Here is a 14041-nt window from a genome sequence, read left to right on the forward strand (position 1 = left end):
AACCGCGAATAAAGGCAGCCCAGGTGCCAGTGCATGTGGCAGAACCACACACACCAGCACAATGTCAGGACTGGCCCTCACAGTGCCAGACCAGCAAACATGGATGAGGGCGGAACAAGGTTCAGGCAGGTGGTGCTTGTTCACACACAGCCACCGCCTCCTGCTCCAAGGCATCATTATTTAAACACCACCTGCCTGAACCTTGTTCCGCCCTCATCCATGTTTGCTGGTCTGGCACTGTGAGGGACAGTCCTGACATTGTGCTGGTGTGTGTGGTTCCACCACACACACTGGCACCTGGGCTGCCTTTATTCGCGGTTGTCAGTCCTGGCAGCATGGGAGCGGTTCAGACATGTCTCGGGTAAGTGGTGTTTTCATATGGTCCTGCTCATTATATGAGACCTTATGGTACAGAATAATTTATAATATAGCGTTAGGGACCCCCCTATAGAGATTTGCCATGACGGGGCAGGGGGGCTCAAATCATTGATCAATCATTTGCAAAAAATCTCATTGAATTGTTACAGTAGGAATGAATTTGTGAATATTACACATGTTATTCTTCATTGTTGCATGCCATTCATAAGCAGTGCTGGCTCCCCTCCTTTTTTCGCTAACTTGTCAGGGCCCTGACAGATTAGCTATCAAGGAGTATATAACAGAGATTTTTGCTAAAGGGACATAAGGCCATCCTCATCTACGGTGGCTGATGGTTTCCTCTTTGTTAAAAAGAAGATTTGTGGACTACAGCCGTGTCTGACATTCTCATATATTCCCTGGATTTTGGGTCTCATTTGGAACATGTCAGACAAGTATTACAAATTGTCAGAGTGAATAAATTATAGGCTAAGCTAGAATAATGTGTGTTCGCTGGTCAAGAACATCCATTTTTGGGTTACATTATCTCATTTGTGGGTTTTCAGATGGATCTCACTAAATTATAGCCCATTTTGATATGGGACCATCCCGAGAACCTCAAAGCCCTGCAAAATTTTTGTAGGTTTTGCTAATTATTAAGGGACGTTTATTAAGGATTTCTCTGCTATAGTAAGACTGCTTACTGAAATGACTAAGAAGTGTACAGACTTCTGTATATGGAGTCAGGGTGCTTTATATGCTTTCAAATGTCTTAAGAAATGCTTCTCGTCGACCTGACGAAACCCATAATCAACAGGTCCAACCGGGTTTGAAAAAGATTGATCCCAGATATCTGCCCGGATGCCAGTCCACATATAAGTCTATGGGGATCCAAAACCAGTGCTTTAAAATGGTGGTAGAAGGGGTAGGTGGATTAGAGCAAGCACATTACACTTAGCAGTCTCTCGCGCAACTGTGACACTACTTCGAGGGCTGCTCATTAACCTCATACATAAGCACTGCTTTCACCATTCACCAGCAGTCCCAGCATCTCTTATTGGTTGCAGCCACACCATGCCCCCAGCTTGTGTAACAGTATGTCTAGCTGCAACAAAACATACGCGCTGTGTGTGTGTCCCTATCGTGGTGTAAAACTAAATAAAAAAAATTGGCATAGGCTCTCTCCATATTATGATACCAAGCACAGATAGATCATACAGATACAGGTTGGAGCCCCCAGCCGTGTGCTTATCTTGGCTTTGTATCAAAATAAAAGGGACCATATGTGGCTTTAATTATTTAAATAAATAGTTTTTAAAAAATGGTGTGTGACTGGTTCCCCCAATCTGCAGATTTCAGTGTCAAATTTGCACCTGGAAGAAAACTGCACCGAAATGGCGTCAAAATCGTTTTTGTGCATTTTTGCCAAAAGATTCAGATTTGGTGCTGACATTTTTACACCATATTCCTGCACCAAATCTGCATCTCCTAGCAAAAATTGCATCACAATGCAGTTTTGATGCTTTATTTTGGCAGGAAATGAAGATTTGGTGCAGGAATATGGTGTATACCATAAATTCCAGCACCAAGTCTGGGTTGGTGCTGTGAAGCATGGATGGAGATAATCAGGACAGAATGAAGCACTGCTTGATTGTTAGACGTTGGAGGACCCTCTAACTTTCCCTTCCCTCCTTCTATATTCCTCCCCCCGTTTTCCCTCGATCGCTCATCCTGGTACCTACTTTTCTCAATCTTTCCCCTTCCTTCTTGGTTTCTTACTTGTCTTTTTTCTCTACATACTTAATGCCAACTTTCCCTAGATTTCTAGGTTCCCAAAGGAACAAATCACATTAACATTTTTTATTAGGCCAGAGTTAGCACCTGGATACTACAGGGCATATAGACTACATAATTCTCTACTTGTATACCTGTAGCCTTTGGGAACCCCTTTATCGTTATTAAGCAACCTGAATGTTGCCGCAAATTTATCTGTATTAGTTTAGTAGCTGTAGATGGGTTGTTTATCAACCCGTGTTCTAGACGATAGGTCGATTTGACCTCTGTGCACTATTTGGTTTCTTTACTATACAACTGATATTAACTTTTATATCTGTTATCCTGTTTTATACTTTCAATAAAAATAGATTGAACGTTAAATTCCAGCATCTGTTAGCAAAAAAATGCAGTTTTCTGCCAGGATATGCAGGTCTGGGAATTCAGTGACTTCACCTGAGGTGAGGTCATTGAGTTCAATGTGGTCACCTAAGGTCAGGTTACCAGTGGTCAAAGGTGGAGGACTGTGAGAACTCCACCTGTTGCTGCAAACAAACTGAGTGATGTCACCACTCACTGCTGCAGCTCAGTTATTCTCTGTATGAAGTCCACAGCGTGCGGCTTTTTCTGTGCCCGTGCACTGTGCCTTTAGCATGTAGCAGAGCTAGAATTGTCGTGGGCCTTTTGTGGATTACGCTGGAACTGGATGTTTTGAAGGTTAATAAAGGGGAGAAAGAGGGTGTTTTTGTGTATTTTATTTCAAATAAAAGATTTTTTCTGTTTTGTGTTTTATTTCTTTTCACTTACAGATTAATAATGGGGGGTTCTCATAGGAGCCTCCCATTACTAATCTGAAAGTTGTGCTTAAGTTACACCTATTGCTTGGAGCTTTGTGGAGTTTACCCCTATTGTTTTGTATTTCCTTCCTGCTCTTGTTTTTGCTCCTGAATCTCTTATTGTCTTTACCTTTCTGTGTGCGTACTGTGTGAAACAGTTTTGGTTTTTCCCTTGTCTGTCCTTATTTGTGGTTTTTAACACACTCCCTGGCAGGAGGAGGAATCCGATCAGGACTGATCAGGAGTAGGGCCAGGAAGGTGACTAAGGCTTCTCTACCATCAGGAGTATCCCTGAGGTTAGGGATAGCATAAGGCCCCCTAGCTTGAGGGACAACTTTGGAGCCCCAGTTCCTCGTTATTCCAAAGTTATTGTGACAGTAATGAAATTGGGGGTTGCATGGGGGGGATAAGTTAAGACAGTCAATATAATTAGCGAGAATTGATGTACAGAAATATATAAATTCCATGTACACTAATGCCATAAACCTCACCAACTAAATGGAGGAATTAGAATAATATTTTTGGAAAAAAATATGATATGGTGGGGTTAACAGAGACATGGCTGGACGAGAGTTACGACTGGGCTGTTAATTTACAGGTCTACAGTCTATTCAGGGATGACTGTACAAATAAGCGGTGGGGAAGTGTGTGTTTATATGTAAAATCATCCCTAAAACCATCCTACATGATACTATACAGTGACAAGCAAAAAGTTAACAATGTTTTAAACTTTTGACTTTCAGGCTCCATAGCTCATCAGCCACTACAGTTTTGAATGTGAGACTACCTTTATTTTATAGACAATCTTCTTGGCCATCTCATACATAAATTTGACTTGCAAATATTTATCATATGGTTAGTTATGCAGATTCTTTTCATGTCACTGCATTGTTACTGTTTTTCTCCTAAAAATATAAATTTTATATTTTAGTATTATGTTAGTATTTTGTAAATCCATCTTTGGCTTTTCAGCACAGCTTGAATCCTTCTGAGCATGCTCTCTATCAGATTCAAGCATGTCTCGATCAAAATCTAACCGCATGTCTCTTCTACACAATCCTAATGTGTGTGCATACTGATTAACTCACTTAGCTATGTATACAGCGTTTTCTTCAACTATACTCCCAAGTGTTTGAGGACTGTGGGGGTCAATCCAGCACCTCTACTTCTTTGTCATTCAACCATTTCTTTGCCAATCTCTATGTATTCCTCAGGTAATTCTCTTGTTGGATACTATGTTGTCCTTTTCAAACCCTTAGTACTCACATGTACATAGTAGCTCATCTTGTAGGATACTCACATGTAGCTCAACAATGAGACCACGTTCGATTCTGGCCAACTATCCAATGCCTTTGGATGTAAAACAATCCCTTATCACCATGCTTCCTTCACTGATCTTGACAGTTCTTTTAATTTCTTGATCCATTATACTCTTTTCCTTTGTTTCTTTGAGACCCTTTCACACCCATTAGAGCCTAGTCTATTAACTTTCTTCTCATTGCTCCAAATCACCCATTTTCAATCTTCTGTCTACTTTTTGTACTTTTTTGCAAACTTGAGCCAAAGTGTCTTATGATGATATTGAAGTCGAGGCTTCTTCACCATTTTTTGGGCCACCAATCCAGACTTTGTATCATGCCACAAAAGGTGCTTGCAATGATGTCTGTGATTTCGCTATTATGATAGATATGAGCCACCTTCACTGCTGTGTTTGTTGCCCCAGAACTGATAGACTTGTGATGAGTAGATTTGTTCACTCTGACATTTTTCCTGAATGTCCACAGCTTGGCTTTGGAATGGATGGATGGATTTCATTTTGTGTTCTTCCAGCTGTCATGGCACTCACATAATCCAGATTGGCAATTTTTTGGGCCGAGAAACCACTATTGATAAGCTGGATTATGATGTTCCTCTTTTCTTGGGAAATTTTCTTTATGGCTGCTCCTCAATTCAAACCAGGGAACGTTCACTTGGAAATCAAACTAATAACACACTGAACTATTAGGGAATGTGAGAACAAGTTGTAATTTATAGTATACAAGAAGAAAAAAAAAATTCAAACATCAGGAGCAAAACAGTAACAATGAAGTAACATGACAAAAATCTGTATAACTAATAATATGCTTAATCTTTGCAAGTCTATAAAATTAAGGTAGTCTGACACTCAAACAAGTAGTGGATGGTAAGATATGGAGCCTGAAAGTCAAAAGTTCAAAACATTGTTATCCTTTTGTTCATCACTGTATGTGTGGCTAATGAAAATGTAGAGTCCCTGTGTGTGGAGATTAGGGGAGGAAAAAAGAATGATAAAATACTAATAGAAGTTTGTTATATATAAGTCTACAAATATAATGAAAGCAGCAGAAAATATCCTCACAAAGCAAATACATGAGGCAGCGAATCAGACAGACAGATACTCATGCAGCTGCCCTATTTATTATAATGATGGCTGGGTCATACAGAACAAGCACTTTTTACCTATTGTATCCCCCCTTTTTGCTTATAGATTGTAAGCTTGTGAGAAGGGCCATCATTGCTCCTGTAACTGTTGAACTATGTGTTGCTTTGTATTGTCATTATTGTGTGTACATGAGCCTGCTTAATTGTAAAGTGCTGCGGAATATGTTGGCGCTATATAAATAAAATTATTACTGCTATTATTATTACTGCTATTATTATTATTATTATTATTATTACAGAGTAGTTCCTATGCCTGCACTGCTCAGCATGGAAGTAAAAATATTGACTATAAAATGTCCAATCTTAATTATTTATTCTTCAATATCTGCCATCTGTAGTCTCAAATTAGTCTTCAGCAGATAGTACCTAAATCCACCTATTGTTGAACTGCTCATTGTGGCTTATACATGCTTTAATATCAAGAATATTTGAATTTCTCTTGACCAATACATTTTATGTTCCTATCATTTGGCAGATGAATCCATGCAGAAACTGTTTGAGGATGGCTGTGGTGTAGTGTACCAGAATATTCCTTCATGGCTATCTTCTCGGCACACCCTACTTCAGATGACTGGAGCACTCGCCATTGCTAATTTTGCAAGAAACGGTAACTATAGCTTTATTTACAAAAAAAATATTAGATACAGTATGTGACAATATAGTGGCTATTCTTTTGAACTTGAAAATCTAAAACTGTGTGTAAATATAATTCTTAATGTGCTTTCTTAATATTATTTTGCTTTTAAACAGCAGCTTTTAAAATGTCCTATAAGTGCACGGGTACCTTTACGTTATTCAACGTGACACCTCCAGTCGGACTTTGGGCAGGAAATCTTAATATGAAAGTCGTACACTTAGCAATTTCAAAATTCAATTTCTCCAATCCAATTGGTGGATGTGTGACGCCCATGGACAATTCAGGTTGTCACAGGGTACTGCACGCTCTTTCTCTTCAGTGCAGCATTCAAATCCCTCATGGTTCTGGGTCCGCATCTTGCAGTGTTGCCTCCAACAGCAAATCAAATCCTAGATACACCCTGCACCACATCCACCAGGCACACCAGTGGGCAGCTTAAGCGGAATAGGGTCGCCCACCAAGGGGTCAGGAAGTGGGGGTGAGAAGTGTAGAGAAAGAGAGTAGATTAGTGGAGAAGTGGAGGAGGAAGCTGGGAATAGTGGCTCCCAGGAGAAGCTGACTAGGTTGCAGACGGTGGTCTGGACCTGTCAAAGAGGACGGTCAGCAGCCTGGTTCTATCACCGGTCTGGGACCAAAGGCATGGCGTGGTACAGGGACACTAGGTCGGGGAGAAGCTTCAGGCAACCCGGCGAATAACCTGCGGAGAACGTAGCCTTTATGGACTGTTCCCACTAGCTCCAGAATCGGGGCACTAGCGCAACAAGGGAGATAGGGCTTTCCAAACAAGCGGCCCACTGAAATCCCAAGCGTGAGCCCTGAGAGCAGGCTCCCACACTTAGCCACAGTGGGGAGCAGGGCTCGGCAAGTTCCAGACTACTGAGCCACTATAGTGAATTTAAACTTAGTGCCAGGAGGCAGGTCACGGATCACCAGGCTGCACTGCAGGGGACGGGACCCAGACGATCTCCCGTTTGAACGGCAGCGGCACCCAGAGACTTGGTTTACCCAGTTGTCAGCGTCTGCTTATTGGCTGAGTGAGTACCTGAGTGATTTTCCCCCATCACGGCACCGAGTATCACCATCCAGAGTCCCAGGGTCTACCCCTACCCGTAGAAGGCAACGACACCTTGCTGCCCCACTCCATCACCCCAGGTACTCCCAACGGTAGCGGCGGTGCTCCCAATTACCGCACACCATGGGTGGCATCCCGAACTGTAACTCCCCTGTAAATATTCCCCCCTTTACTTTAGAGTGTGGCCCCTAAGCCCCTGGATCCGGAGACCCTCGAGCCAGGAACGGACACTACCCCCGGATCCGAGCGGTTCGATCCGCTGCTGGGGCGGCACAGATGTACATAAAAAAAATTACCACACTTATTCAACCCTGGAAAAATATGGAATCAACCAGAAATGCTAAGTAGAGTATTCAGAAAGACTAATGTAACAGCAGCCTGCCCAAAATATCGGTGTGGCATGGACGTGTCTCCAATTTGGCAACCCAAACAGTTGTACCAAAACAGACCTGCCAAAGTGTAATCATTTTTTTTAAGATTTTTGGTTGAGTAGATTAGTTCTCAAAAAGGACAACAAAACAATAAATGCTAGGAGGTAGTTACATAGCTTCTAAATGTGACAACAGCCCACAGTATACTTTTGGAGTGTAAGGTTGCCAAATTGGACTAGCAAAATAGTTATTATTCTTAATTTTGTATTTTTTTACATTATAGTTTTTAAAATTATACTCTCCCTTGACAAAAAATCCATCATAAACCAAAATTGCTAAGTTGTTAGGTAGGTATATGTTCACACCAAGAAAGGAACATGCGACTGCAGCAAACAGTATTGTCGCAGTGTACTGTCGTTAAAATGCAGCTGAAACACGCTGCCCAATCTGTAGGTAACATGTATAAGACCGTGGATGTATTATCATAGCATATTTATGACGTGACACAAGTTGATAAAACATTAAAATACAAAAAAAATGTTCCTCAATGATAGGGACACATATAAAGCTTGGATTAAATATAGTAAAGGCTGGACTAATAAGTTTGGTATAATAAAAAGGAAAGGATTAAATTTTGGGATATACAGTTAGGTCCAGAAATATTTGGACAGTGACACAATTTTCGCGAGTTGGGCTCTGCATGCCACCACATTGGATTTGAAATGAAATCTCTACAACAGAATTCAAGTGCAAATTGTAACGTTTAATTTGAAGGTTTGAACAAAAATATCTGATAGAAATTGTAGGAATTGTACACATTTCTTTACAAACACTCCACATTTTAGGAGGTCAAAAGTAATTGGACAAATAAACCAAACTCAAACAAGATATTTTTATTTTCAATATTTTGTTGCGAATCCTTTGGAGGCAATCACTGCCTTAAGTCTGGAACCCATGGACATCACCAAACGCTGGGTTTCCTCCTTCTTAATGCTTTGCCAGGCCTTTACAGCCGCAGCCTTCAGGTCTTGCTTGTTTGTGGGTCTTTCCGTCTTAAGTCTGGATTTGAGCAAGTGAAATGCATGCTCAATTGGGTTAAGATCTGGTGATTGACTTGGCCATTGCAGAATGTTCTACTTATTTGCACTCATGAACTCCTGGGTAGCTTTGGCTGTATGCTTGGGGTCATTGTCCATCTGTACTATGAAGCGCCGTCCGATCAACTTTGCGACATTTGGCTGAATCTGGGCTGAAAGTATATCCCGGTACACTTCAGAATTCATCCGGCTACTCTTGTCTGCTGTTATGTCATCAATAAACACAAGTGACCCAGTGCCATTGAAAGCCATGCATGCCCATGCCATCACGTTGCCTCCACCATGTTTTACAGAGGATGTGGTGTGCCTTGGATCATGTGCCGTTCCCTTTCTTCTCCAAACTTTTTTCTTCCCATCATTCTGGTACAGGTTGATCTTGGTCTCATCTGTCCATAGAATACTTTTCCAGAACTGAGCTGGCTTCATGAGGTGTTTTTCAGCAAATTTAACTCTGGCCTGTCTATTTTTGGAATTGATGAATGGTTTGCATCTAGATGTGAACCCTTTGTATTTACTTTCATGGAGTCTTCTCTTTACTGTTGACTTAGAGACAGATACACCTACTTCACTGAGAGTGTTCTGGACTTCAGTTGATGTTGTGAATGGGTTCTTCTTCACCAAAGAAAGTATGCGGCGATCATCCACCACTGTTGTCATCCGTGGACGCCCAGGCCTTTTTGAGTTCCCAAGCTCACCAGTCAATTCCTTTTTTCTCAGAATGTACCCGACTGTTGATTTTGCTACTCCAAGCATGTCTGCTATCTCTCTGATGGATTTTTTCTTTTTTTTCAGCCTCAGGATGTTCTGCTTCACCTCAATTGAGAGTTCCTTAGACCGCATGTTGTCTGGTCACAGCAACAACTTCCAAATGCAAAACCACACACCTGTAATCAACCCCAGACCTTTTAACTACTTCATTGATTACAGGTTAACGAGGGAGACGCCTTCAGAGTTAATTGCAGCCCTTAGAGTCCCTTGTCCAATTACTTTTGGTCCCTTGAAAAAGAGGAGGCTATGCATTACAGAGCTATGATTCCTAAACCCTTTCTCTGATTTGGATGTGAAAACTCTCATATTGCAGCTGGGAGTGTGCACTTTCAGCCCATATTATATATATAATTGTATGTCTGAACATGTTTTTGTAAACAGCTAAAATAACAAAACTTGTGTCACTGTCCAAATATTTCTGGACCTAACTGTATAAAACAAGTTCTTCTCTCCACTGTATTAAATACAGCCATGCTTTGTAATAATAAATAAATAAGGGTATTAATACTTTGTTATAAGAAAAACTACTGCTACATAATGTGCGCAAGGCACTGTGTCCCTCCACCCCGACGCGTGTGTCACTTAGCTTCTTATGGTGGCATCGTTGGTTGGAGTATTTCTTTTTTTTTGGAGGGGGGCAGGGGGAGATTTTTCCTTGAAAATTAGCTCTGAGGGTACTTAAAATACCCTTTTTTTCAATTTAGATTTAAAATGGAAAATAAAATGTCATTATGCTGCTACGCTACAGTATATCATAAATCAATCCATTCACAGTCACACAGACGCTGCACCTCCCTATCACATGGGTCAATGTATTCAGAGGCAAACACTGACAGCCTGGGCCCCTTGTGCAAGAAATTGTGCCTAGATCCCCCTCCTTTTATGACGACAAAGCTATAAATATAGATATATACACATATATATTACATAGTGCCCTCTCTTGTTATGCACATTACTGTACGTTACCTTTTGGATTGTCTTGTTATTGTTGCTATTTATTGCGCTGTGTCTTTATTTCAAAGCATCCTCTCATGTTAAATATAAAAGGACATGACTGCTGATGGAACATGATAAAGCTTCTTTTCTGATCGACTGGTCTTCTGGTCAGATGCTGCTCCATCAGAAGTCATTTTATATCTAAAATGAGAGGATTATATAATAATGAGAGAGAATAACAAAAATAACAAGAATCTGCTATATAAGAGAAGCTGCTATACATAACAAGAGAGGGAACTATATAATAAGGGACAGCGCCATACATAACTAGTGAGGATGCTAATAAGGGACAGTGTTATACATAGTACAAGAGGAAACTATGTAATTCAGGACAGCGCTTTACTGGGTACACTAAATATTAATGGACTGTGCTACATTCCTGCATCTATGTGCAGTGTCAGTGTGCTGCCTGCCTTTTTTTTCTCGGACAGCACACAGACTCATTGAGTATGTCCTCTTTCTCATAATCAGATCAGAACAGCACATGCTCTGAGACTCATTTTCGGCTCTGTGATTTTCACTGATATGTGAATGGATCTATGAAACTCTGAGTCCATCTGATGTCTGATAAAATAATCTGGCAGTACATGGACTCTTCACACAAATTTGAGAATGCGGCTTAAAGCTGGTGTCACACACAGCGACAACGACAACGACGTCGCTGCTACGTCACCATTTTCTGTGACGTTGCAGCGACGTCCCGTCGCTGTCGCTGTGTGTGACATCCAGCAACGACCTGGCCCCTGCTGTGAGGTCGCCGGTCGTTGCTGAATGTCCAGCTTCATTTTTTCGTCGTCACTCTCCCGCTGTGACACACACATCGCTGTGTGTGACAGCGAGAGAGCGACGAAATGAAGCGAGCAGGAGCCGGCACTGGCAGCTGCGGTAAGCTGTAACCAGCGTAAACATCGGGTAACCAAGGGAAGTCCTTTCCCTGGTTACCCGATGTTTACGCTGGTTACCAGCCTCCGCCCTTGCTGCCAGCGCCGGCTCCTGCACTGTGACATGTGGCTGCAGTATGCATCGGGTAATTAACCCGATGTATACTGTAGCAAAGAGAGCAAGGAGCCAGCGCTAAGCAGTGCGCGCGGCTCCCTGCTCTCTGCACTGTGACATGTAGCTGCAGCACACATCGGGTTAATTAACCCGATGTGTACTGTACCTAGGAGAGCAAGGAGCCAGCGCTAAGCGCGGCTCCCTGCTCTCTGAACATGTAACACAGCGACGTTATGATCGCTGCTTCTGCTGTGTTTGACAGCTAAGCAGCGATCATAGCAGCGACTTACAAGGTCGCTGTTACGTCACCGAAAATGGTGACGTAACAGCGACGTCGTTGTCGCTGTCGTTTAGTGTGAACCCAGCTTAAGGGATCTAACAAATAACTGCATAATTCTAAGACATACAGTACATAATAGATATTTCCATTCAGTGACTTACTGCTGATGTCCCATATGATTAGTTTTCTGTTGGTTCTTCATGTCAGACCTTCATGTCGCCATCTTCCAGCCACAACTCATCTTGTCTCTGATCACCGCAGCCCTGAAAATAAGATCACATATATTGTATACATACATTTGCCTCCTGAAAAAAAAATTCCCCACACTGCCAACCCTGACAGTATGTACTCCACCATTAAAAATATACAGTGATAAATAAACCGGCACTCTCCCTCCATTAACTATAATCTCTGCCACCCAATAAATATAAATAAATCAGTCTCAGTGACTCTCCTCCAAATTAATTTGTTAAGGCTATGTGCCACATACGTAACATCACCTCCTTCCTCACATATGTCACATCACCCCTTTCCCCACTTACGAAACATCACCCCATTCCCCACTCAGCCCCAAACAAGTAACCACAACCCTTCCCCATACATCCCCCCAGCACACCGCCCCCCCGCAGATAACATAACCCCCTTCCATATGCAGCCCCCCAGCTTGCAGCCCTACACAAGTAAACCTAACCCTTCCTCACTTAGCCCCAGCGCGCTGCCTCCCAGCACACAGCCCCCAACTGTAGCATCACCCTCTGTTTCCCCAAGTGAGTAACATCACCCCCTTTCCTGCACAGCTCCCAGCACGCAGCCTCAAACCACCCCTTTCCCCATCAAGTCCCACATACAGTATGTATAAATCACCCCTTCACTGTACAATCCCCTAATATGCAGTATCTTCTCTGTGCAATCCTTCAACATGCAGCCCCAATGTGGGAACATCCAGTTATCCTGTGCCCCCCAAAAACAAACACCGCCTCACATTACTCACCCTTAGTTCTATATATGAAGCTCCTCTTGCCATGGTGCAGCCCTTCAGTGTTGTCTCTCAAAATCCTCAGCATCTCCAGCAGCTACAGTACACGCTGAACAGTGATCAGCTCTGCGCTGGAGGACGAAGCCCCACCCCTTCCAGTGACATTATTACCTCACAGGAGCAACTACATTCTAGCCCCAGATGGATACTGTGCAGGGGAGCAGCATAATTGCTCACCAACCGGCGCACAGCGTATGATAGATGAGGGCTATCTGGCCATGGAATCCCCGGAGCCTCAGGCTCTGAACAACAGGCCATATTGCACTCATTACTAACTGCCCTGCATGGGTACCCTTTTAACTTTGGGCCTTGGTGCAGCTGCACCGGCTGCACTGGCGGTATGTCTGCCACTGCATGTGTGTCGCCCGGGAACCAGGGGTACCCAGATCCGGGCCACGGGGTCACTTCTGTGGGTATCACGGTGGCGTGACCCGGTCTGTGATCCCAGGCTCCACAGTAAAAGGGGATTTGGTAAGGGAGATTGTCCGTGACGCCACCCACGGTTGTGGTGATTATGTGGACACCACCGCTGCTCTGTATGGGGATCCCGGGAGCGATGACCGGGAGCAGCAAAGTTGTTGGTTCTCCCCTCCGTGGGTAGGGGGTAGTTGTCCCGGGGCCCAGTGATCGGGTAAGCAGGAAGCAGGGCGCAGTGCTGCGGTGTGGTGCCCGAGGGCACGGGCATACTCACAAGTATTTCACACAGAGTCACTGGTAAACTAGGAATTGCCAGTGTCCGCAGCCTTCGGTACGGGGGTGTTAGTGTCCCACACACGGTGCAGCAGCTCCTGTTCTTTCCCGGCAGCCAGGTGCCTTTCTCTCCACTCTCTTCCTCTTTCTCCTCAGCCGGGAACGGGGAATCCACTCCCCTGCAGTGATCCGGGTCACCCTAGGTACCGTCGGGCCACTACCCTGCTCCGGCTACCTCTGGCCCCTTCCTCACTGCAGTCTGTCCCGGCCCTTTCGGAGCACGCTTCACTATCAGCCTGGGAGCTACAACTCCAGACTCCTCTTCTGTCTGTCTCTCCAAACACTCTGCTCCAGCCCCTCCCCTCTGCTCTGCTTTTCTCTTACCCTGGGGGATGTGGTTTGTCCTGCTGCACCGGTGTGAGATCAGATTACCAAGGAGGATTAACTCTTTCTGTGACAACCTGGCTTTGCCAGGGCGTCACACATGTAATATTATACACAGATTGAAGCTACCACTCCCATTTTCTATGTATTTGTAGCACTGCAGTAAAACACCACTCTCTAATTTAGGCCTTTCTATAAATAAAGCCATAAAGATCCACTGCTTTCTCTGTTCTCATCTTTTATAGCACTTGTGATTGTATCCCTGATTGGCTGCGCTAGTGATGTTAT

The 14041-nt window shown here is 43.4% G+C and overlaps 1 protein-coding gene across 2 annotated transcripts in view; it reads left to right on the plus strand.

Moving 5' to 3' along the window:
* The window catches only part of LOC142311030 (rap1 GTPase-GDP dissociation stimulator 1-like), a 331284-nt gene that overhangs the window by 258995 nt on the left and 58248 nt on the right, over window positions 1–14041 (plus strand). For both annotated transcript variants that reach the window (XM_075349022.1, XM_075349021.1), the window contains one exon: window positions 5902–6033. In XM_075349022.1, coding sequence (XP_075205137.1) covers window positions 5902–6033 — 132 coding nt within the window. The remainder of the gene's footprint in view (window positions 1–5901; window positions 6034–14041) is intronic.

Source organism: Anomaloglossus baeobatrachus, chromosome 5, assembly GCF_048569485.1.
Source record: "Anomaloglossus baeobatrachus isolate aAnoBae1 chromosome 5, aAnoBae1.hap1, whole genome shotgun sequence".
NCBI lineage: Eukaryota > Metazoa > Chordata > Amphibia > Anura > Aromobatidae > Anomaloglossus > Anomaloglossus baeobatrachus.